The sequence below is a fragment of the Patagioenas fasciata genome, chromosome Z (assembly GCF_037038585.1).
Source record: "Patagioenas fasciata isolate bPatFas1 chromosome Z, bPatFas1.hap1, whole genome shotgun sequence".
In the NCBI taxonomy this organism is placed as follows: domain Eukaryota; kingdom Metazoa; phylum Chordata; class Aves; order Columbiformes; family Columbidae; genus Patagioenas; species Patagioenas fasciata.
Genome location: NC_092560.1, coordinates 33,531,840 through 33,556,048, shown reverse-complemented (window position 1 = coordinate 33,556,048; position 24,209 = coordinate 33,531,840). Strand labels below are relative to the sequence as shown.

General features: G+C 35.7%; 1 protein-coding gene across 2 annotated transcripts in view; it reads left to right on the top strand.

The window, feature by feature from the left end:
* CNTNAP4 (contactin associated protein family member 4) overlaps positions 1–21,677 on the top strand; it is a 246,424-nt gene extending 224,747 nt beyond the window's left edge. The window contains exons 19-24 of one of the 2 annotated variants that reach the window (XM_065860464.2): positions 632–856; positions 2,222–2,355; positions 3,338–3,425; positions 12,554–12,772; positions 13,178–13,249; positions 17,036–21,677. In XM_065860464.2, coding sequence (XP_065716536.2) covers positions 632–856; positions 2,222–2,355; positions 3,338–3,425; positions 12,554–12,772; positions 13,178–13,249; positions 17,036–17,229 — 932 coding nt within the window. In that variant the 3' untranslated portion in view covers positions 17,230–21,677. Of the gene's footprint in view, positions 1–631; positions 857–2,221; positions 2,356–3,337; positions 3,426–12,553; positions 12,773–13,177; positions 13,250–13,821; positions 14,633–17,035 lie in introns of those variants that run through there. The other variant, XM_071801956.1, reaches the window with a different exon arrangement.
* The last annotated feature ends 2,532 nt before the right edge of the window (positions 21,678–24,209 follow it).

Genomic DNA, 24,209 nt, shown 5'->3' with positions numbered 1-24,209 from the left:
TGAGATGACCTATAGTAATAACTTTCAGTCACCTGTCAAAGATGCTGAGCCAGATTACAGAAATTTCTAGTTTTTTTCATTAAATGTGGAGATTGTCTGTGAAAATAGGACAGATATTTTTAGCACAAAATGGCTGTGACATATATCAGAAATACAGAGGCCCTTTATAAGCAATTCATCCATAAGAAGACAGTAACCCAGTTTGTAGTCTCCTTTTCTTTCTCTCACCTGACCAGTCTCTTTTCCCACATACATGTTTCAGGTGTGGTCAAGCTTAACCAATATGTTAGGTTTCAAGCTGCTGCATCCTTTCTCCTGTAGGAGCAGTACATGTACAAGAAAGGATATATTGGGCTTGAGAAGGGTAAACAGAAAGAAAGCAGAAAGCATGTTTGAAATTAGATAAATGAAGCACTCCTTCATGCAACAGATATTTGAGAGACAAGTCTAACTGGGATTTTGCTCTAGCCCAGATTGGGTCTTATTTTTCTCTGTAGGTCTAAATACTAGTTCCACTTACATTTCTTTTTCAGCTTTATCACTGCAGTTAAGAATACATTTTTTTTCTGTTCTCCGGAGCTTTAGTTTTGTTTTGCATGATATTTAAAAACTGAATTGCTTTTTGTTTCAGAGATCTCTGCCTATTTTGGGACTGGCACTTCCGTGACTTACAATTTTCAAGAATACTACACTGTAGCTAAAAATTCTAGTTCACATGCTTCTTCCTTCTATGCTGACATGACACTGAACAGGGAAGCAATTACATTTGCCTTCCGAACAACACGGACACCGAGCTTACTGCTTTATGTCAGCTCCTTCTACAAGGAGTACCTCTCAGTCATTCTTACCAGAAACGGTGAGTGCTGGGATGTGTCATAGCTGCCAGCTCAGATTCACTCTGATTCCCAGGCCTGAACCACAAACTAAACATTGTCTTATTGTTGCTTTAAATGGTATATATTTTATTTATTTTTCAGCTGCACCAAACAGTGCTCTCCACATGAAAAACATTTCTCCTACTGTAACTTCACCTTTTATGACTGTTTTTTTTTGGTTTTGTGTGTTTTTTTTCTTTTTGGTTGGTTGGTTTTTGGTTTTGTTTTGTTTTGTTTTGTTTAATCATGTTGGCAAAACTATTTCTGGAAATCTTTTAGAAATGTAGTAAAATGTTTTGAATTAATTAAAAAAAAACATCGAAAGGAAACTCAAAATGCATCTGATCTGTCTGCTACTCAAGTAACATATTAATTGCCATCTTCATGATAAATAATGAAATAAACTACACTTGAAAGTACATTATACATTTTCCAAATTAATCAGATGCCATTTCTTTCAACTAATTGCGTACACTACTTATATACCTATGAAAATACATATACTGTAATTGATTTTTCCATTTAAGCTGAACATTAAGTGTTAGTTGGATCTTTCTTTTTCATTCTTTCTTCTCTGAATAGATAATTGTTTGTTTGGGGTTTTTTTGTTTGTTTTAATTAAAAAAAAACACAGAGTGAGTTAAATCTTTGAGTTTGTCAAAGACTCTTTGCAGTCACAGTGTTTCTAAGCTCAGAGAAGTTTCTGTGCTTTCACAGATACAGATTTGGGTCTAGAATAACTGTAGCATACTCCCCATCATGTAAGGTGAAACACATTTTACTCATGGCTGTCCTGGGTCTGATCTGAGTGTTGCTTTCCAAAGGATGAGTAGAAAGCTGTAGTCCATCTACAGCTGGGAGAGAATCTCTCACAAGGAAACCAGGCTAACTTTGTGTTCTGCTGTGAATGGCTGTCTGTGTGATGATATGTGTATAGACAGTATGCTGGGAGCGGACAGTGTAAACAGTAATCAAGAGCAGTACTTGTAAGGTACTGGTTTTATTTGATAAGTCACATTGTTATGAGCTACCAGACCAAATCTTTCTCAGATTAATTATAAAGGTACTTACTAAAATTTAATGACAAATTTTAACTAATTATTCAGATTTGTGACAGTTTATGGCTATGTTTGCCACTTCATTCTACTTCTAACTTTACTACTACTTATCCTGTTGCCTTCTTTCATTTCTCACTTATGTAAATTTCTTGTAGTTAATTACTTAAATAAATCGTATATATGTTTTGCTCTTCAAATGCACCCATGAAGCAGGAGGCGTCGTATATGATTTACACTGCCCATTGTGTATGTAGTGTACTATACCTTTTGCTCTATTTCTCCCTGCAGGAACTTTACAAATCAGGTACAAGCTAGATAGCCATCAAGATCCTGACATCTTCAGCATCAATATCAAAAACATGGCTGATGGACAACTGCAACATGTGAAGATTAACAGAGAGGAGGAAATACTCTTTGTAGAGGTAATTCAAACAAAAAACAAAAAAACACAAACAAAACAACAACAACAAAAAAGGTAGATTATCATAAAAATAGAACATCCAAAGCAAAATGAAGAAAATTTTTACAAGGTGATTACCCCAAATAAACTGTGTTTTGATATTTCAAGTAAATAAAGTAACTGCTATCAGACTTATGATGCACAGTGAAAGTCTATATTAAACGATCACTTAGATGTCACAATTTTTGAAATGTATATGACTGATGTCATCTGGGTTGGTCCTGCCTTTTGTTTTTAATTTCAGTTTGCATATGAAGCTACAGTACAAATATATTACCATCTGGATAATAATTTAAGCCTATTTGTCTAATTTGCTTTGTTCCCTTTTACATCAAAGGAATATGACCATTAAAGAAAATATTGTTATTTTGGGGGGAAAATTTGATGATAAACCAGCAATACTTCTTCTGCTAATAGTAGGTACAAACATGTAAATAAGTCTTAATTTTTTTAGAATAAAATTTAAAAACCCTGTCTGTGATAATTTAATATTTTGAGGCTAGAACTGAGTGTGCTTCATTATGTATAGGCACAAGGCTTGAAGACAAGTAGTTCTAGAGGTACCCTAGGAGGCAGGACATTTACAGCATAATATTTATCTTTATGAACTAAATGTTGAGTGCCTTTTTTTTAATTACTAGAGACTTTTTCATGTTTTTGAAGGTTTAGAATTTTTATTAGTCTTATACATGGAAAAGAATGAGTAAACCAAACCAATAAGTTCTATAAAGGCTCATCAAGTGGGATACTTCAGTGTCACAGCTATCACCAGTGATCTGAGGAAGCTGATCGTCTATTTCCCAATTAGTTTCTATGATGTAATTAACAAATGCCTTCCTCAGCTCCCTTTATTTTTAACCTTGGTATTATCTGCTTTTTTTTACAAGCTTTGACCTACATCTCTCCCATTATTCTACTTTGTTCTTCTCTGCACCATTCTGCAGGTTAACCAAAATGAACGAATGAAGTTTGTTCTATCTTCAGGCACAGAATTCAATGCAATCAAGTCTCTCACACTTGGCAAGATGTTAGGTAAGTGGAACATAACAGGGTTTTCTAAGTCATAGATCAAAATGTTATCATGGCACATAAAACATAATAACCCTAATCTCATTGAAAGACATTTGTTGTCTTGGATTTAATTAGACACTGATTCAAAATCAAGGTGGAAACTTCAGTATTTTTAAAATACAAATGCAATTACAGTAAATACTTCCTGCAAAATGATCAACCAGGTTCCATAAAAATAATTTCACACTTCTTACTCTCATTTTACAACCAAGCGTTATGAAACACCCCCATTTTTTTTTTTTTTTTTACTCTCAGAATGAAAATCACTATGAAATAATACACAAATATCATATAACGCTATTAATTGTGTACCATATTTGAAAAACTTTCTGTAACTAGATTTTGATGTAAGCAGTTAGGGACAAAGTGATATCAACAAAACTTGGTTGTAGTTACTTTTTTGAAAACAAGTTAAATTATCACAAATATTTTGTCCAGGGGTGATTCATCAAAAGCTGTCTGTTTCTCTGCACCAATGATGTCAATGGAATTTACCTACCTAGAATTACCATATCATCAATTTTGTTAAAAAAAATAGCCTTAAGTAAAATTCACAAGATCTTATTATTTTTGTGCTTGTTATATTGAGAAAACTCAATGATAGAGGAGGATGCAGTGCTTGTGAAAAGTCAAAGGATGTTTCTCTTTCTTTTACAGTAATTTAAAGTTGGTGTTGCTACATTCCCATATGAAATCAAGGTTCATTTCACATTCTTCCTCTAATAGCACTTTCTGTTGCAACAATATGAGAACAGAGCTGGTGTAGCTTGTGATATAGTTTGTGACTAAGGCTATACTGAATTTTCACCATTTTGTAGTTAGACTGATCACTTTCACTCTTCCAACAGTGGTCTTGAGCTAAGTGTAGAATAAATAAGATTGTCAAAGTACAAGTGATACCTTTTCTAAAACTAAAATATTTATAATTTCATATGGAACAAAGGTTATCACCATTACTGAAAACAATTCTTTTTAATTCTTTAATTCTTTTTAATACAAGCAAATTTTAATGGAAATTATGAACCATTTTCTAAAAGAAGATTGGGGAAATCAACTGCTTCCCCCTCTAGCTCTTTGGTGTTTGTAAATGCCAGTAAATGGCCTGCAAAGGAGTGGTTGTTTCCCATTCTTTAAAAGTCTCTGCAAGTATGCTAAAGCATTAACAAAGGCTTTTTTCAGAAATAAATTTTAAAAACTGTGATACATGGCAGAAGAAATTTAGTTTTCATCTCAACTTAGGATAGACAATATTTTTGTAATCTCTTTGTAGTTATAGGAACTATTTTCATATTTGTATAATGCCTACTCTAAACCAGAAATTCAAAGCATTTTCTTCATGTTCAGTTGTATGTGGTTTAGTTTAGAGGAATTTTAGTACTATGTACCTGAGGTGCCCCTCCAGAATCCATATATCTACTACTCTTTGTGTAGTACCTTTGGAAATAACAGGTTCGGTAAATCAATGTTTCTGTCATTGTAACAGACCCAGAAAAACTGTCCTGGCTATGATGGCAAAAAACATTGTTACGTCAAAAAACAATTTTGTGTTATGTATTCATAAAGAATCTTCCACTGTCAAGTAAAGCATTATCTGAAATATTCCATTATGCCACTGGGTGAGAGGCAGTGAGTCTCCACCAGTTTAAGTCTGACCTCTGTCTACATTCAAACGATGTAAATCCAAAACAAAATGTGTATGAAGTTAATTTTCTGCTTGCTTCTGAGTAAAACTTAGAGTTTAACTCTTTCTATCACACATATGTGTGCATGCTTGCACATACGAATATGTACAAAACCCAGTTCCAAATATACCCTCTCCTATATATAATCTCGGCTAGAAAAAAGGACTTCATGAAATCTTTATTTCAATGTCACAAAAGAGAAGTATAATTAATACGATTTCTGAACTATCATTGTTTAGAAAATTAGATATGCAGGGGTATGAATTGAGAGAGTTTTGAATGTGGTATTTCAAACGTAATTAATTTAATGGGCTGATGTGTAAGAACATAGAAGCACAGAATGGTTTCAGTTGGAAGGGACTCTAAAATATCACCTAGTTCCAACACGTGTGCCATGAGCAGGGACATCTTTCACTAGATCATATTGCTGAAAGCCTCCTATGATCTCACTTTGAACACTTCCAACAATGAGGCATCCGCAGCTTTTTAAAGAAACCTGCTCCAGTGACTCACCGAAAAAAAAAAAAAAAGAAAAAAAATTCCTAATGTTGAATCTAAGTCTAACCGCTTTCAACTTAAAATTCTTACCCCTTGTCCAGTCATACAAAGGCTTGTAAAAAAATCTCTCTTCATCTTTCTTATAAGCTATCTTTACATATTGCAAGGCTGAAATAAGGTCTTCCTGAAGCCTTCTCTTCTCCAGGATGAACAACCCCAACTTTCCAGCCCTCTGACTATGTTTATGGCCCTCCTCTAGACCTGCTTTAACAGGTTGATATCTGTCTTGTGCTGGAAACAACAGAGTTGAATGCACTAGTCCAGGTGGGGTCTCACAGGAGTTAAGTAGAGGGGAAGAATCACCTCCCTCAGCTTCCTCACCATGCTTCTTTTTGTTTAGCCCAGGATCCAGCTGACTTTCAGGGCTGAAAGCACACACTGACAGGTCATGTCCAATTTTTCATCCACCAGTATCCCCAGGTCCTCTTCAGCATGGTTGCTCATTCCTCAGTGTACTGATATTGGGGATCGCACCAACCCATGTACAGTACCTTGCACTTGGCATTGCTGAACTTGATGAGCTTCTTATTGACACAGTCCTCAAGCCTGCCAAGGTCCCTCTGGATGCATCCCTTCTCTTTAGTGAATCAACTGCACCACTTAGTTTAGTGTTACCCACAGACTTGTTGAGGATGCACTCCATTCTGCTGCCTATGCCATTGCTAAAGATACTGAACAGTACTAGTCCCATTCTGGACCCCCGAGGGACACCAGTTGTTCCTGATCTCCATTTAAACATTGAGCTGTTGCATGGAACTATTTGGATGAGACCACCCAAATACTTCCTTATCTATCAATTAGATGTCTGTAGCTTTCAATTCTGAGGGTGTTAACCTAGAACAGGTTGAAAAATAATTTTGAATATATAATAACATGCATAAAGTGATAATAGTTTTTATAATTATGGTAACCGAATGTTATGTAGCTTAAAATGTATCAAATAATGAACATTAAAGATTATATTTGCAGTGTTTAAAAAGAAATCCTAACTTGTGATTGTTTGGAAAACTCGCAGTGTAGCTGACCTGTTTTTTTACTGGAAAAATAACTAAGGACCTCTAAACAGAGATGTACCTTATCTTTGAAATATAGATTTCCTTTATAGAACTCGCAGTCCAGAAAAAAGCTGGTGTGTAGAATTGCACAAAGAATGAAAGAGAGAATGATTGTTTAAGCCTAACTCTAAAGCAATATTAACTGAAATATAAACTACTAGAAGAAAATTGTTTGAAATATTTCAAAACCCCACAAATCGATAATAAAGTTGAATTGGGAATTTATAATGTTTTGAAGTGTAGTAGCCTATTGCAGTCACACTCAGGTAAGTGCAATATTCCAATGACCAATACAGAACTAAATGTTTTGTTTTCTCTGTTATGAAATTCCATATCAAAGCTTGCATCAATTTACTTAAAAATATATTTGATGTAATGTAATGAAATGTACATTTTTAGAGAAATAGTCTCTTTTGATCAGGACCAATGTCGTCTCTTCCAAAGAAACCACACTGTTATAGAAGTGAAGAGGTAGAAGTTTCTTCAGTTATGTGATGGCTTTGCATCTTCACAATAGTGTGAAGCACAGAGTTGCAATGACCTCTGGGGGCACACTGCCCAATTTGGCTCAATTTACAGGATCTGTCCTGAAGAAAACATATGTTATACATCTCTTGCTTTCAAAGCGGAGACACTATTGAAGAGGTGCTGTTTATTTTATAAATCTGACTGCTTTGGGTCCCGATTCTTGTGAAGTCATGTTTAGAGATGGAGGGAGACTTTGTGAAGGCAGTGGAAAAAAGTAATGAATGTTTGCTGCTGCACTGAAGCGATCTAAACAGAAGAAGGGGTAACAGAATATGAAATATGTACTTTGAAACATTGTTGGGGAAAGACCCGTAAGTTTTAAAGCAGGCCAGAAAGCTATGGATTTTCTAAGAACTATCTTCAGCTGGCTAAGTACTTCTCTGAACTCTTCTGGAGTTGTAGATAGCTTAGTTCTTTTTGTTGAAAGCAAACCTGAGAGTTGCTGAGCTAATAAAAAAAAAAATAAAATCTGTGTTCTTCCTCACTTCCCAGAACCTAAGCCTTCCAATTTAAAGAATTCTGAATTTATGTTGTACAACACCATGATGAAATAGGGAGCTAGGCTGTGTTGGGACTCAGAAAATACGTGAAGGTTAAATTTCGAGGGAAGAGAAGCTGCACACTCAGCGACAGAGTTCACAGGATACAAGCCAAAAGACTCCTTAGGTTTTTGTTTTCCTTCTAAGTTAACTTTCTCTCAAAACACACCATACTGTGAGAAGGCTGTAGAAACCTCTCTTTTTACAGCAACCCACTGAGGAAGTAATTACTTCTGCTAAAGAAAGCCATATTTCCTGAGGCTAAAGCTTTAGAGCTTTCCCCAGCATGGGAGTGGGGAGCTGTGGGTGATTTTTTCTTCAGTAAGAGTTGTTAATCTTTCCATGGCAACTGAAGTAAAGATAGGCTTTCACCAACTTAAGAGAATGTGTGACTTTAAGCTAATTCACTTAAACAAAAATATCACACCAAATATGATCACCTCCAACAACATAGAAATTGGTTATTTCAGTAATAAATAAAATCAAATTTTCACTAGACTCTTAAGAAGGCCTAAGTTAAAAGAGTAAAATATTTTGCACCCACATTTGAAACTCTATTTCTGTGTAGTCAAATGATTTCTTTCTATTTCTAGCTAAATTATCTTCTATTGGTTTATTTTTCTCTGAAATTATAATATTAAACAATTTAGTTTTATCTTCATGAGAATATATTTGAGGATTATTAATAATTGCATAGTTTTCTTAAGTAATTATAGTTGTATTAATAAAAAAATCATGGAATTGCAAAACTCTCACTGTGTTCCACTGATATGTAAAAATATAATGATAATTCAAATTGTTAATTTGAAAATCAGGCCTTTAAAACAATAATGTCTGGGTACTCTCAGAAAAAACACTGAAGTGAAGCACATACTAAAGAACAGTTGTTTTAACAAGGTCCATTTCTCTTTATGAAGCTTTTTCTACTATATGAATTTAAGAATTAATATAGTAACAACATAGTAAAATTTTAATTTCCTGGCCAATCTAGTGGCCTTCTACGATGGACTATCTATCTGGACTTCTCTAAAGGCTTTGCAATGGTTTCCCATAACATCCTTCTCTCTAAATTGGAGAGATATGGATTTGATGGGTGGTCTGTTCAGTGGAAAAGGAACTGGCTGGATGGTTACACCCTGAGAGCAGTAGTCAATGGCACAATGTCTGGATGGACAAGTGGTCTCCCTCAGAGGTCTGTACTGGCACCAGTATTGTTTAATATCTTCGTCAGTGACACAGACAGTGGGATCGAGTGCACCCTCAGCAAGTTTGTGGATGACACCAAGCTAAGTGGGGCAGTTGACACACCTGAGGGATGAGATGCTGTCCAGAGGGACCTGAACAAGCTCTAGAAGGAGGCCCATGTGAAACTCATGAGGTTCAACAAGGCCCGGTGCAAGGTCTTGCCCATGGATCGGGCAACACCTGGTATCAATACAGACTGTGGGATGAAGGGATTGAGAGCAGACCTGTGGAGAAGCGCTTGGGGGTACTGGTGAATGAAAGATTGGACATGATCCAGCGGTGTGTACTTGCAGCCTAGAAGGCCAATTGCATCTTGGGCTGCATCAGAAGAATCATGGCCAGCAGGCTGGGGGAGATGATTCTGCCCCTCTACTCCACTCTGGTGAGACCCCACTTGGAGTACTCTGTCCAGCTCTGGAGTCCTCAGTACAGGAAAGACATGGACCTTTTAGAGATGGTCCATAGTGGGGGCCACCAAGATGAGCAAACAGATGGAATTCCTCTCCCATGAGGAAAGAGTGAGAGATTAGGGGTTGTTCAGCCTGGGGAGGAGAAGGCTCCAGGGACACCTTATTGTGGCCTTGCAATACATCAGAGGGGTGTATAAGAAAGATGAGGGCAGACCTTTTAGAAGGTCCTGTTACAATAAGACAAGGGGTGATGGTTTTAAACTAAAGGAAGGTGGATTCAGGCTAGACATAAGGAAGAAATCTTTTATAATGAGGGTGGCGAAACACTGGAACGGGTTGCTCAGAGCGGTGATAGATGTCCCATCCCTGAAGACATTCAAAGCCAGGCTGGACGGGGTTCTGAGCAACCTGATCTAGTTGAAGATGTCTCTGCTCTTTGCAGGGGTGTTGGACTAGATGAACTTTGAAGGTCCCTTCCAACCCAAACTATTTTATGAATAAATTATGATACTATGATTCTAATATTTTAAAGCTGGTTAAGAAAAGCCTTTAATAGAAGTTTATTAGTGTAAAATATGATTTTTTATGCAGCTCCTACCTCCTCCTTCACTGTCCACTTTGAGGAAGTTGTGAACTGTGCTGAGGTTACCTCTCAGCCTTCTGTTCTCTAAGCTGAACAAACCAAATTACCTCAGCCACTTCTCATAAGCCTTGCCCTTGAGACCTTTCACCATCTTGGTTGCCCTCCTCTGGAAACACTCTAGTGGTCTGATGTCCTTCTTATATTCAGGAGTACAGAACTGCACACAGTACATGAGGTGAGGCTGCACCAGTGCAGTGCAGAGTGGGACAAACACCTCCCTCGACCAGCTGGCAATGCTGTGCTTGATGCACCTCAGGACACAGTTGGAGATTTTGGTTGACTCATATGCAACTTGCCATCAGCACAAACTACTAGCTTTCTTCCCATGGGGCTACTCTCCAGGCTTTCACCCCCCAATTTGTATGTATAACTTGGAATTACCTCATCTCGGGTGGAAAATCTGGCGATTGTTCTTGTTAAACTTCATACAGCTGGTGATTGCCCAGTTCTCTACTCTATCCAGACCTCTCTTGAGGTAGTCTACAGTTCCTCCTCATTTACTATCATCAGCAAACTTACTTAATATGCATTTGACTTTTGCATCCATATCATTTATAAAAACATTAAAGAGCACTAGCCCTCAAACTGAGCCTTGGAGAACACACTGGTGACTGGCCACAGCCTGATGCAACCCTGTTTACTTTAACTCTTTCAGCCTGACCTGTCAGCCTGTTGCTCACCCAACATATCACGGACTTGTGTATTTTTAAGACAAGTTAAGATTGTACAGGAATACAAAAAAATCTGAAATCTTCAACACCATAAAAGCAGAAATGTGAAATTTAGACTTTTGACTGGACAGTTCTTATCTTAGTATTTGTTGCTATGAGCTGTATGTCTGCTGACTTCCAGTATTGCCTTACAGAGAAAAGGCAGTTGAGGCAGAATTCAGTCAAGAAAATTACTGAGTTTGAGTTTTGTTTTTAGAGTTATTTTTAAAGAAGGCATTGTAAGTGGAGTAATTTTGTCTTTGCTGAAAAAAATATATGTACACTTAGCAAATTATTTGCTAGAAAAATGCTTAAGGATTCATAACTATAGTTTACTATAAAATGCAGTCGCTGATAAATAACTTGTTTGTGTATCTGTGTGTGTGATATGTTCAGTCATTTAAATCTGACTTAAGCACTAAAGCAGAGAAGGGTTTGTCTTCCCTAAACCTTATCAGTTTTACTAGCAAGATTGCTTGATCTAATAGAAAAATTTACTTTATCCCAGCAGTATTTTCTAACTAACGAGTCAAGTGAACTGTAAGGATTTTAATACACATCATTTCCTTTCCTATCATACATATGCAATGTTTACCAAATGGTTTGTATAGAAAACTAGAAAATAATAGGAAATACTTCACTCAAAGTTTTTGAACCAACTTAGAAATACATATTATTATCACAAGGGATTTAGAACATTTTTCTTCCTTGCCACCTCAGGTTAGTCTTTTTCTTAATACTTTCAGATCTAGCAGGTCCTTCAGTGAAATGAGACAATCATCAGAAGCATTGTATGCTACAGAGAGAACAGAGGCAGTTAAACATCTAACATTTTATGTAGTTCATCAGTGCAGGTGCACAGACTTTTGGCTGTCATCCATCTGCCTAATAATACATCATCACTGCAGTAAGCAGAGAGCAGTTGAGAAAAATGGTGCTGTTATATTTTGAAACATTCTACCAAAACACATTAACCTTATTTTCACTGTTAAACTAATTGTATTTAAGAGTGCATTGTACATAGGTATTCAAAATTGTTATGGTAGCCATTCTAAAGATCATAAGTTTATTCTAGAATAAGATGGAGGTGGAAATGAATGAAATGAAATTCCCACTTTATTTGCACAGAATTGAAAACTTGCTTCCTCTAAGAGTCTTGTTTGAATGATTAGTAGTTCCTAAGTTTTTGTTTAAATTAGAACTGTCAGAGTAAATAAACTGTTTTCCATCTCCAGATAAGTTCATTAGTGATGTCTTCAGAAAGTTTTTGTTTTGACAGACTTGATGGTGGTAGGATAGACTAGGTATATGAATCTGTGGAAAGAATATAAACAAACAATATATATATATTTATGAGAAGAAATCTAATTCAAGATGTATTTTTCATGACTGCATGCTTCAACCTTAACTTTTTTCCAGAATGAAAAAATATTATATTTGAATTTAAATATTTTAGTTACATTTGAATTTTTTTGCTTTGGAACTGTGAGTAAAAAGCATTTCCCTCAGCAGACTAGCAACTGTCATCTGTTAAAAAAAAAAATAAAGGATTGAATGTATCTGACTGTCTATTCATTAAAGCCAGACAAGAAAGGGATATGTTGCTGCAACTCAAATATACTCTGAGGAACACAGGTTAATTATTCATTTATTCTTCTGTCACTTTATTTTGTACATTTGCACTATGATTAATTGTGCTCTGTTCCTTTTGATTAACAGAAAACAGTGATGTAGACGAGGAGACTATGAAGGCAAACTCTCAGGGGTTTATTGGATGTCTCTCTTCAGTGCAGTTCAACCACATTGCTCCTTTGAAGGCTGCGCTGCACCACAGCAGCTCAGCCCCCGTCATTGTAAAGGGACGCTTCACTGAATCCAACTGTGGTACTTTAAGTGGAGCTGACTCAACATCAAGTGAAACAACGCATTCATTTGCAGGTAGCATATGGTTATCACTTGTTCTGATCTCTGAAGCAAAACCTAAATAGAGTACTCATGACCTGAATCAGAACTATTTTGTTTTGGTGGGCTTTTAAAATTTGTTTGTGGGGTTTTTGTTTGGTTTGGTTTGGTTTTTTTTTCTGTTCTGCTTTGTTTTCCTTTATTTCTAAATGGTTTAATATCTCAGGAGTAGTTTGAAAAATGATTGTCTTTTTCTCTGAATGTTCACATTTTTCTCTTTTTCTCTGCCAATTATCGTTTACATCACTGTTCTTCTTTGCATGCATACAGTCGCACACTCCTGCCACTGTAACTTGCTGTACATGAGCTGTAACCATGTGAGAACTCTCTTATTTTTCTGTCACTTTAATTTTTTTTTTTTTTTTTTTTTTTCTGCTGCAGATCACTCTGGACCAATAGATGAGGGAGAACCCTTAGCTAATGCAATCCGAAGTGACTCTGCAATTATTGGAGGTAATAGGGACTGTAACAACTCCACAGGAACCTTTTTTTTCTTAAAACAGTTGAAGCTTTCAGTGCTGAAGTGAAGTCAGTTTAGTTTTGTATGTATAAGGAAACTAGGAAAAAAAGACTTCATTTTATTAAAAGTGGTATAAAGACAAAAATCAAGCATTGTTTTGAAATACATTCAATAGCACTCATATTTTTTTACATAAATTTATGCCACCCTTGTTTCAATACATCAGAACATTTTGCTGAAACACAAGATACTTAGAACAGGTTTCCAGCTTGCCTGATGCTGGTGTCTGTGACTTTAAAAAGTACTTGGATATGTTGTGACAAATAGGATATGATTAAGAAAGAACAATCTTTTCTTCCTTGACTGTGCCAAAAAATTGCATTTTGCTACACAGTCAAGTTCAAAGTATTTTTTAATAGATCTGAGCTACACAGATTTTTCTTGAGAAAATGGGGTCTAACACCGCTTTGGCAGACTGAGGGAAGTTTCATTCTGGTTTCACATTTGGAAAGCAATACACCCTTGGATAGACTATCACTTAAGCCAAGATCTATCTCTGTTATAGTGGGGAAGCCTACCAGTTCTGGCTACTTAGCAGAAATGAAGAGTACTCAAGTGAGTCTTAATATGGAGGATTTGGAATTGAGGACTCTCAGGAGATTCAATTCCTGTCACCAGTACTGGAGCAAGTGTGTGGCTATGTCAGTACATTTTTTGTTTTTCTTTCAAGGTATAGTATTGTCTCTTGTGACAATCTTCCCCTGTGAAAATTTCTGGTGATACTCTCTTGGGAGGAAACGAGGAAAGGAGGCTTGTTTTCACTCATGAAGATGATATTTTGCAATACAGCTCACTGTTCAATTTCCATTAGTTACTTCAACTGAAAAGAGGGCAGAGTGAGGGAAAAATCATTCACTCCATCTTTAAAGTTATGAGTATGTTTCCTTTCTATGGGTTTTAAAAACCTCAGCAGACAAATTATATAGTGGGATTTTGAAGAATAAAGCTACAAAGGCTCCTCACTGAGAAAAAAAAAAGCATTTAAGTCCATGCAAGGTGGAGTTAAGGTAAGAACCTGAAGTCATGTGCATGTCTGGCATTTGAATAATGGTACCTGCTATGATCAGTGCCTGCTAACAGCACACTGAATCGTCAATGACCTTTAAAACAGTACTGCTAAAGATACTACAATAAGAGGCAATAAAAATATGCTTCTTGCTTGTAAAGCAATACTTATGTCTGTATATTTTTATACATACAAATTCTGAGAATTTTACCCCTGAATTCAGTGAGGTCAGAATTTAAAAATACAGTTTCTGAGTTCTTTTCTGAGTTCTAAGCTTGCCAAAAATTAGTTTGCTGTTTCACAAAATTAGTATGATTTTACATAAGTATCTGCACATAAAGATCAATTTCTGTGCTACATCATTTAGTGTGGGTGAGGATTTTTTAGTGCTAGAAACAAAGTCATTTTTTGACTTCAAGTTATAATAGCTGCAGTCTTTTTAAGATAATCATAATCTCAGAATTTTATTGTTATTAAACACATTTGAGAATATGCACTCATAATTTTTCTGTTGCTTAACTATGGTTGTTTAAAAGTCAAAATAAAGCAAGCTATGCAACACTTAGAAATAGTTTAAAGTAAGTACCCTTAAATGAGTGAAACTGAGAATTGTGCCAATTCAGCATCTTCAAACAAGGCAAATTTATAGAGGAGCCATTAAAAGGCACATGTAATGTGAAAGAAGGAATACTTTTTTTTATTTAACTTAAATAAGAAACGGATTTTTATCATATTATAGATTCTGTTCCAGAGAAGGAAACATCACACACAAAAAAGTTTATATACCTGTTATTAAGGATGGCTTCTCATATTAGAGAATGAGAAAAATGTCAAGTTCTGAATTTAAGATGATCTGTTTTTTAAAAAGTTTACAGTGCTAAAGGACTACATATTTTCATTTTTCTTGCAGTAGCGGCCAAGTTATGCAGCAGATTCTTCCTTCATCTAGTACAGTTGAACCACTGCATTGTAACTGTTTCCCAGACTGTTTTGTGCGTTTTTTGTCCCTGCAGCCTAGTCTTGCTTTATGCCTCTTCAACAGGCACTTTCAACTTCCCTTCTGTTTCATTTCTCCTCAAATTCCTCTCCTGCCCAACCTCTGATTCATGAACTTGAGGGCCAGACACCATCATGAGAGGATGAATGAGGAAGAGACGAGATGGGCTGGAAGTCTGTAAGATTGTGCTTATCTCTGTGGGAAGTATCTCTTTCCTTGCTATTCCTAATCTGCTGTTCTACGAGCATCGTTGCCTGGTCACAGTTCAATAAATCTTAGATAGCTGCCTTTAAAACTAAGTGCTCATTCCATTTAGTGTCTCATATGTTAGATATGTAGCACATATGGTACCTGATTAATACTCTGTATAAAGCTTATGCTGCTGCCCCTTTGCTCTATAACTGATCAGCTAGACCACAATAATGCAGGTAGCTGTACTGATGATTTCACCCTACCAGATGGGGCCGTTAAAGCTGTTGGAAAAAGAAGCTTGCTCACTACCATCTGTGTAGGCAGGGACCTTTTTTACTTATGAACCTAAGGTCATGTAGCCATGCAAAGCAAAAACACACCAGGATGTCAGGATAAGTTCCAGAAACCAAAAGAGAGGGAGTGAAACCTATTGTATTATTTCATTCTGAGCATGAAGTGAGCCCATTCATTGCAGTTATGCAGTTACAGAAATGTGAGCCCTAGCTAGTGGAGGTAGTGAAAACCTCTTCATCTCATTATGATGTTCCAAAGGCAGTCAAACAGAGATGGATTTTCTTCTATGAGGCATAATAAACATTTGATCTGATAACAGGTGGTGAGAAACACTGGCCAATTGCCACTGGAACCCCTATGATGAACTCTTCTACACCTTCTTTTATAAAATTTCCTCATTAACTACATTGTTTAGTCAGAATCAGTCATCTGTGTTCTGAAGTAATTTGTGTAGAGTACTGGATATAAATGGGATTAATTCTGAGCAATCATTTTTACTTCAAAGGGTCTGAAGTTTGGGCTTTGTGCTGTACACAGTCAGAGCTGATAGAGGACCTAGTTCAGGATTCCAGATTGGTACCTTTGTCACCAACCTGTTATGCTCTGCCTCTGCTTTCCAGATTCCTTCTGCAGATCTGCAGCATTAATAGGAGAGCTGATTGGTTGGTGTAAGCTGATAACGGGACACATGTCCCCTTCCCTCCTGATGACATGTGACACAGGGAAGGGTCCTGAGTGACTTGAGTAACTGAGGGGCCAGGGACTACTTTTTCCAATACTGATAGATGTTGGGTAAGACAAGAAAGTCATAATAGTGCCCTTTGCTGTCTCGTTGTCTGGCAGGCAAATCTGAAGAACAGATCCTCAGCTCTGCAGTGGCTTTTGTTCCCACCCTGACAGAGAGCTAGCATTTGATGGTGAAGGATACAATACCCTAAGGGCCTACTGGTCTTCCACTCAAAAGTTTCAAAATTTGTAGTATTCTGTGGATTTTTTTTTTCTTTTTGGTGTGTGTGTGTAATTAGTGTGCAAAATTTCAAAGCAATCACCATGAAGCTTATACTACAGTGTTGTTTCTGGTTTGAAAGCACCTGCAGTTTCTTATTTCTCAGGCTTCCCTGCAATCTTGTCCATTATGCAAGAGTCATTCCTTCTTTGTCCTGCTCGCTGGCCCACGAGTTATTATTCGTCTGTGCTTTCTCTTGACATTTTTCTCTTTTCTTCTCCTAGGTGTCATAGCAGTTGTGATATTCATCCTACTTTGCATCACCGCCATAGCTATACGCATTTATAAAAAGAAAGTAATATACTCAAAAAACGAGGCAAAAGGATCTGAAAATGAAGATAGTGCTGAATCTGCACTGAAAAGTGAGCTCAGCATGCAAAACACAGCCAATGAAAATCAAAAGGAATATTTCTTCTGATTGGCATTCATGATTTAATTTATTATAATAATATGACAGTCTGACTTTCTTGCTAAACCAGGGCCTCTCAATGCACAGAAAAAGCTCTTGCACTCTACAGTAAATGCAACAGATTTGAGACATTATACTGCATATGTTCAGTCTCAGTGATTGCTATTGGGGATTGCTATTGGGGGCCTCTTTAAATTACATGCATTCTTTAGCTATTATACCGTAAATACATTTTATGTAACAGTGAATTAGATATTGTAACCAATTTCATTGTTGGTAGTTTCTGGCTGTTCTGATGTGACCTTCTACAACTGAAGTTTAACGTACATACTGCATATGATTTTTGAATGGGAAAATTGTTATTAAGTTACTCCTATACTTTTTTTTTTTAATTTATTTTTTTATTCTGGAATTTTGTTCAAGGTGAAAGATGGATTCTCATACTTTGTGTTACTAAAGAAATTCTGCTGTGTTGCATTATTGTGATCTCTCTTACTTTCTCAAATTGAAAATGCCTTTGAACTGATGTTGATTGGTGTCAACATCTGCTTGTGAGCCATGGAGTCTGGTGTCCAAAACAAACCATACTCCTTTACCCTGGGGATGTGACCACTGTCATCACTATCTCTTCTTTTTGGCAAGCCCAGCAGGACTTAAAACTGAAGGGTGTACAAGGTGTTGAAATGCTATAAAATCTCTTCTGCAATAAGTTTTTGCTTACGGTCAAATGATGGCACTAAAGGGCTTGTGCACATTCTAGGCATTTTAAATAAAATTTGCATAAGAAAAGGTAAGATGTTTGCTTGGGAAGATCAAGTAATATATTTTTAAATAGTTACCTTATCATGAGTGAGAACAGCAAAAGATGATCAAGGTTATTTTCTCTGAAAATTAGTAATACCTCTGTCAAGAAGTAATGCTCTGTGCACAGTGTGGAACATATTCTCTGAAAACATTGTACCTATCATCTGCTTCAGGCCTCAAGAAAAAGTTGTTCTAAATTGTAGAAATTATTTATTATCATTATGAGAATAGAAGTAGGGAATTTAGAGCCTAGTACAGTGGCTGCTACTTGAATACTTTTGTTCTTCATCCTTAGTAGTGCCTACTATACCTCTATAAGACAAGGTCTGATTACACCATTCAAAATTAAACACGTGCTTACCATCCTGACAGAATAAATAAGTACTTGATTATGATGTATAAACAAACTCTCAGATAAAAAGGGTAAGTTTAAGTTGTCCAAACAGAAGATTATATGGTCACTTTACACACCTTAAGGTATCTAAAATACCCATGTCACCTGATGCGAATGTCACAACTTCTACAGAAGGTATATGTCTTTTGGAAGAGACATTTGAGAATTAGGTAGAAGGGCCTATCACATAGAATACGTTACCAGATACCAATATTTAGGTAACTGACCCCCACACAGACAGAAAACTATGTGTGTAGATTTTGGATCTGAGAAAAGTATCTGGAATTCTGTGCCTTTGTAGACTTGAGTTTCAAATTAAATCAGCTTTCAAAATTACACTTATATCTGCTCCCATCCAAAGCAATGGTGACAGTCATCGCTTCTCTCATCTTTCAGTGGGGAGAATCAAAGCGAGATCGTAGACTGTGACGTTCAGAAAATGTTTATCATACATGCCCAAGAACATTGTAAAGACATGGAAACCTAACATGGTGTGCTAAAACATTTAATATATAAGTTTCTTGATATAAATGATAGTTGTAAATATAAATGTCCAGCAGACATTGTCTTTTAAATCTTATTTTCTTCAAACAGTGTTTCGTTTCTATGTGCAGAATCCCACAGTTCATTTCCTGCTTCCCCCTGTGGAGCTTTCCTTCATTTGTAGGAACACTAACACTTTTTTTTTTTTTTTTTTGGACATCCTGGAGGTCTGCAGTCAGAAATTGTTCAGATTAAGATGCACTGCCTGCATCTGGTAGATTAATCAGGCTGAGGATCCAAGGTATGCATGTAGTGTATATGTTTGTGTATTTGCCAATACAGTTTTGTTTACAACAATAGGTTACCTTTAGAAAGGACAGAACAAGGTAAGGGAATGATACTGGACTGTTCCTGGTAAATGATATGGATGACAATATCCTGTGTTGTGAATGGAGAGGAGATTGAAGTATCTCATGGGTCATGAGAAAACTTTGAATTGTTATGTTTGTTACTTTAGAACCTCTCAGTCTAGCTGTTACTTTAAAGTGAAAATTCTGACTCCTTCCTTTCAAGGGTCTGACCTAAACTGCATTGGATTCAAGAGGAGTCCTCCCATGGACTCCTTTGAATCTCAAGACGCTTTCCCTTCCTGTGATAGATATGTCAGTGTCCACCTTTTTGTGTCACCTAAATCAACAAATCTATCAGCAGTTACAAGTCTCAGTCAGCTCAGTTTTTAACAACGTGGAATGTAGTAACCACGGGGGACGAAACTTGTATGATGGTATTTATTATAATACATGAGATCACCACAGTGGATATTTTGATTGAATGATGAAATGCAGACTATTCATATGAGAGTTATCCATATACTAACTGAGTAAAACCAAAAGGGTACCCACACCAGGAAAAATGGGAAGTATGCAAACCTAACTATTCAATGATTTCCTTTAATTTCTATTTCCTTGTTAATTTTATGTGTGTCCTCATGGAGAGAAAGGTCTCCTCCCTTACTTCATTTTCTTCCAAAAGAATAATTATCTTCTTTCCCTGTTCCTTAGAATTTTTAAAAGCAACAGGATGGAAAAGGCTAGGTAAAACCCTTATTTCACAGACTAATTAAAAAAGAGGGATGAGGGTATAAACGCCTGTGTGACTGGCACATTATTTCATTCAAAGAACTTTCAAAGAATTTTTATTATGCGAAGGATTCTAAAGGGGAAAAAAGAAATGGATTTTACTGAATACAAAATACTATTTGCAGATTTGTAGCACACAGTAATTACATCTCTCTGAAGATGCAAATGCCCATTTTCATCTGTAGGAAGACTGATCATATATTCATCACCTAAATCCTACATATACAGGTTCATAGTGAGTGAAGCAGCATTTTCTATTACTTGCTGCATTTCCATGGGTACAAAATAACTGGGGCACCAAAGTGCGCTGAGACATCAAGCAACATTATGCAGTCCCTTTTTTGATTATTCCGATGTATGACCTTTCACCTCTCTACTAATAAACACTCTATAAAATAAAGTGAGAAAAAGTATTTTTAAAAAATTGTATTAAAAGGTTTTAAACTGACAACAATATACTGCTTTCTTAAAACACTAAAAATATGTAGAAGTGCACATAATATCTTGGCGAGTGTGGTTATTTATAGATATTACTGAGTGCTAATGTAACAAATTTACTACGCGTTGACACATTTTCCATGGCAAATATATTTTTTCTTAAGTACATTCGAAAATAAATAGTGGCATGTATGCTGCTTCATTTTTAAAACTTTGTGTGGGTGCTAGATACAAGAGGCTTGTAATTATTTATGTACTCATCATTTAGCACATAAATGCTATTTAGTTAGGTTTTGGGAAAACATTTTCCAATACATCCACTGTTGTGTAGATGAAAAATATGTAATAAGCAAAGTACACAGCTTAACATGAAATGTACTAACAGTCAAAATAAATTTACAGCACCATTATTGATGGCAATGACGCACAAGGGAAAAAGCATGTAAATGACAAAACAGACAGAGTTTCTTGGAAGAATCAGCTGTGTAGATTAGAGACTTAGATGCCAGGAATCTTGAAGCACCAGGGTGAGATAAAATGAGAAGGTGTAACTATTTCAGGTTAGTAGAGGACTGATTGATAAGAAAATATCCTTTTGAAATGAAATTAATTACCTTGAGAAGTAGTTGTAACAGTTTACACTCAAGGCAGAGTTGTAGTTGTATAAGTCATGTGATGTCATGGGGGAAGAATGCTCATTGTAACAGGAAAATATTTATTGAGTCAGAAAACTTATTGCTGAAAAAGCATGTGCCCTAGTGTCTGGGGTGCAATACACATTAAGAAATACTGCATGATTTTGTCAAATCAAGCCCCTAATTCTGCAGCCAAAAGTATAATGGATCCACAGTTTTTCTGATCATTGAATGAGATTGTGCATTATCAAGAAGAAATACAAATGAAAAATCCTACAGAAATTAGAGCTGAATCAAAAGGTACAGGTATGAATGTACTGAAATAGTTTTAGTGCTTTTTAAAGAACAAGAACATGCTTAAAAAATTAAGGAAAAGAAGGGATCTTCCCTTTAAATTTACTCTTTTTAGAACCTCCTCTTGGGACTTTTTGGTGGTTATGGAAAGGATTTAGTGGATTTCTGTAAAGAAAGCACTAAAGATGCAACTATAAGAAACAGAATAAAAAACTCAAAGGTGTTCATAGACTGTGCTTTCCTAAGAAGCTCATCCTCATTCTTGAAGGGTTGTCTACAGTGGTGTAGTTAGTTCCTTCTTTTTATTTCTTTTTGTACACTTCAAGTGTGCTTCTGCGAGCTAGTGAACTGGCTTTTAGGAAACATCAGGACTCATGCCTTCAGATTAGCTGAGGCAGTGGGCATCAATGAAAGACTCCTAAATCTGCAGAAGAGAAACAGCTACACAAAATCCTTCTGAAGTCCAAGAAAATTGAAGAATAATTGTCAATGAGTTACATCAGTTTTCACCAGCATGTATTTCTCATGAAGAACTTAGTGATAGCAGCATAAAAAGAACTCTTAAAATAATACATATGTTATTCAACAAACTGACATATACCAAGTAGGACTTGGTAACCTTTGCATGTTATGCTTTTTAATACAACATGGCCTTTGGGTCTTCTAGCTTTTTTTGATATTTGCAAGAAATTATTATTTCAAATGTAATCTTTTTGGAATCTGTGGACTGATGATTTTTTGTTTTGAAAAGCAGAAGTGCCTTGCAAGCAGTTTATAATGCCAATGTTAACTTAAGTGAAAACAGCCATCATAAAATCTTTTGGAATACAAAAGTAAAGCTTGCTAAAACACCCCACACTGCATAATATAAATTCAGCAACAGACACCTGTTTATAAATTACTTAAGTAATTAACAAACTTTCAGCACAATTCTCCAAAAACAGAAGTGTATGTATTGAGCTCTGAGGAGCTCAAGATTATCTATCCCACCCTTAAAAGTATGACCTTGAAAAAAAAGCCATTAAGCTTTGCACTCCAGTTCTACAACAAGGAGAAAATACTGAAGTTTTGACTGCCTTGCTTTATTAGTATTTATGAATCCCTTTGAAAATTGAAGCCTTTATATAAATACACAGCATCATAAAAGAAAGGAGATTCTATCTTTTATTTAGCAAATAATGTTATCATAAGTAATATTAAGTATCTGTATTTACTTTGATACATTTATTTTGGGAGATGGTCCTTCTACTTTTTAACAGAAATAATAGCATTTTCCTGTTATTTTATGCATAGAGCGACACTTGAATAAATAGGAAAACAGACCTTGGACTATTTGGTGTAGTATAGATTTGACTGCACGTCTTCATTTATCAGCAAATTAGAACTCAGAACATTTTAATCTAACTAGATGGGTAATAATTGAAGTAAACAAGATAGGTGTCATAGAAGTAAACACAAAACATGGGTTATAACAACACATCTACATTCTTACAAAACATCTCCTGCCAATTGATTGGCTCAAAGTGAACATCACACGTATGCATGCCTGGTTCCCTCTTAATATCTTCAGCTGGTTAATTAATCCTATATTTAATTCACTCTTAGTAATAAAACATTCAGAGTTTTTCAGTAGTTGCTGCTCCAAGACATAATGATTCTCTTTTCTAATTGAAAATATTAATAAACTCTCCTTATATGGTATAACATCTTTTTCCACTACATTCAGTGGCACTAGAAAGAGAGGTTTACAAGATCTCAAGAAGAGTGACTACTCAGTCATGGTCCCCCCACCACAGAAATTAAAAAAAATTACCTACAAAATAATTTGGCAGTTACAAATGAAGTCAGGAAGTCCTTTAGCAGCTACTGTGTTTTTCCTGCAAAACATACAGGGCCTTATTCTTGCACAGCAAGAACTCCCCATGGAATTAATATTTAAATGGACTGTTTAGTGTCATGATCTGTAAACTAGTAACTGACATTTGAATTAATATTATTGTCTTGCTATTATTTTTTCTCTTTGATGTTCGAGTTCATAATATGTGCATGTCTGATTCGAAGTAGATTTTTATTAATTTATGCCATAAAAATAAAAGTGCTGTTTCAGGTGTCTTACAGATACAATTCTACTAGAAAGTAGCAGTTAAGTATGGAAAAGATTTTAAAAATATGTCATATATTGCTTTACATCACAGTTTGGTAAAGTTCACTTATTTTTACAGAACATACCATGATGGATTTATTATTAATTCCCAGAACAAATAGTGGGAATAAAAAGGCAAAATTCACAGAAAAGGAGAAGACTCTAAAACAGGAATTTTCTTTGTTAAGAAAATTGTTTTCACAAAAATTTGTTATAAAATTTGTTTTTATGATAATCCTGTACAGCTATTTTTTAGTTCATATGAAGTGTTTATTTGGGATCATGTTATTAAGCCCATATATTTTCAATTATTTCTTTTGCATAAACAAGCTAACATAAATTTTAGTTTCATGCTGATATCTAGCTGTCTGTTTGCCTGAATAAAGTATTTCAATCTGTAAATTAAACATAGCATGAAATCTCTAGTATGTACCTTTCCTCTTCAAAATAACAGTAATAATTAACGTTGCTTTGAAATGGCAAGATCTTTGAGTGTCCAGAGTTGCCCTGACAGCCTTATTTTATGAATACAAGTAGCCCTATTAAGTTAGAATCTAATTAGGAAAGTATTAGTAAATGCTTGTTATTCAGTTCTCTAGAATGGTTAAGTGCTACATATGAAAAATGAAATGTTTTAAAATGAGACAAATAATGCATAT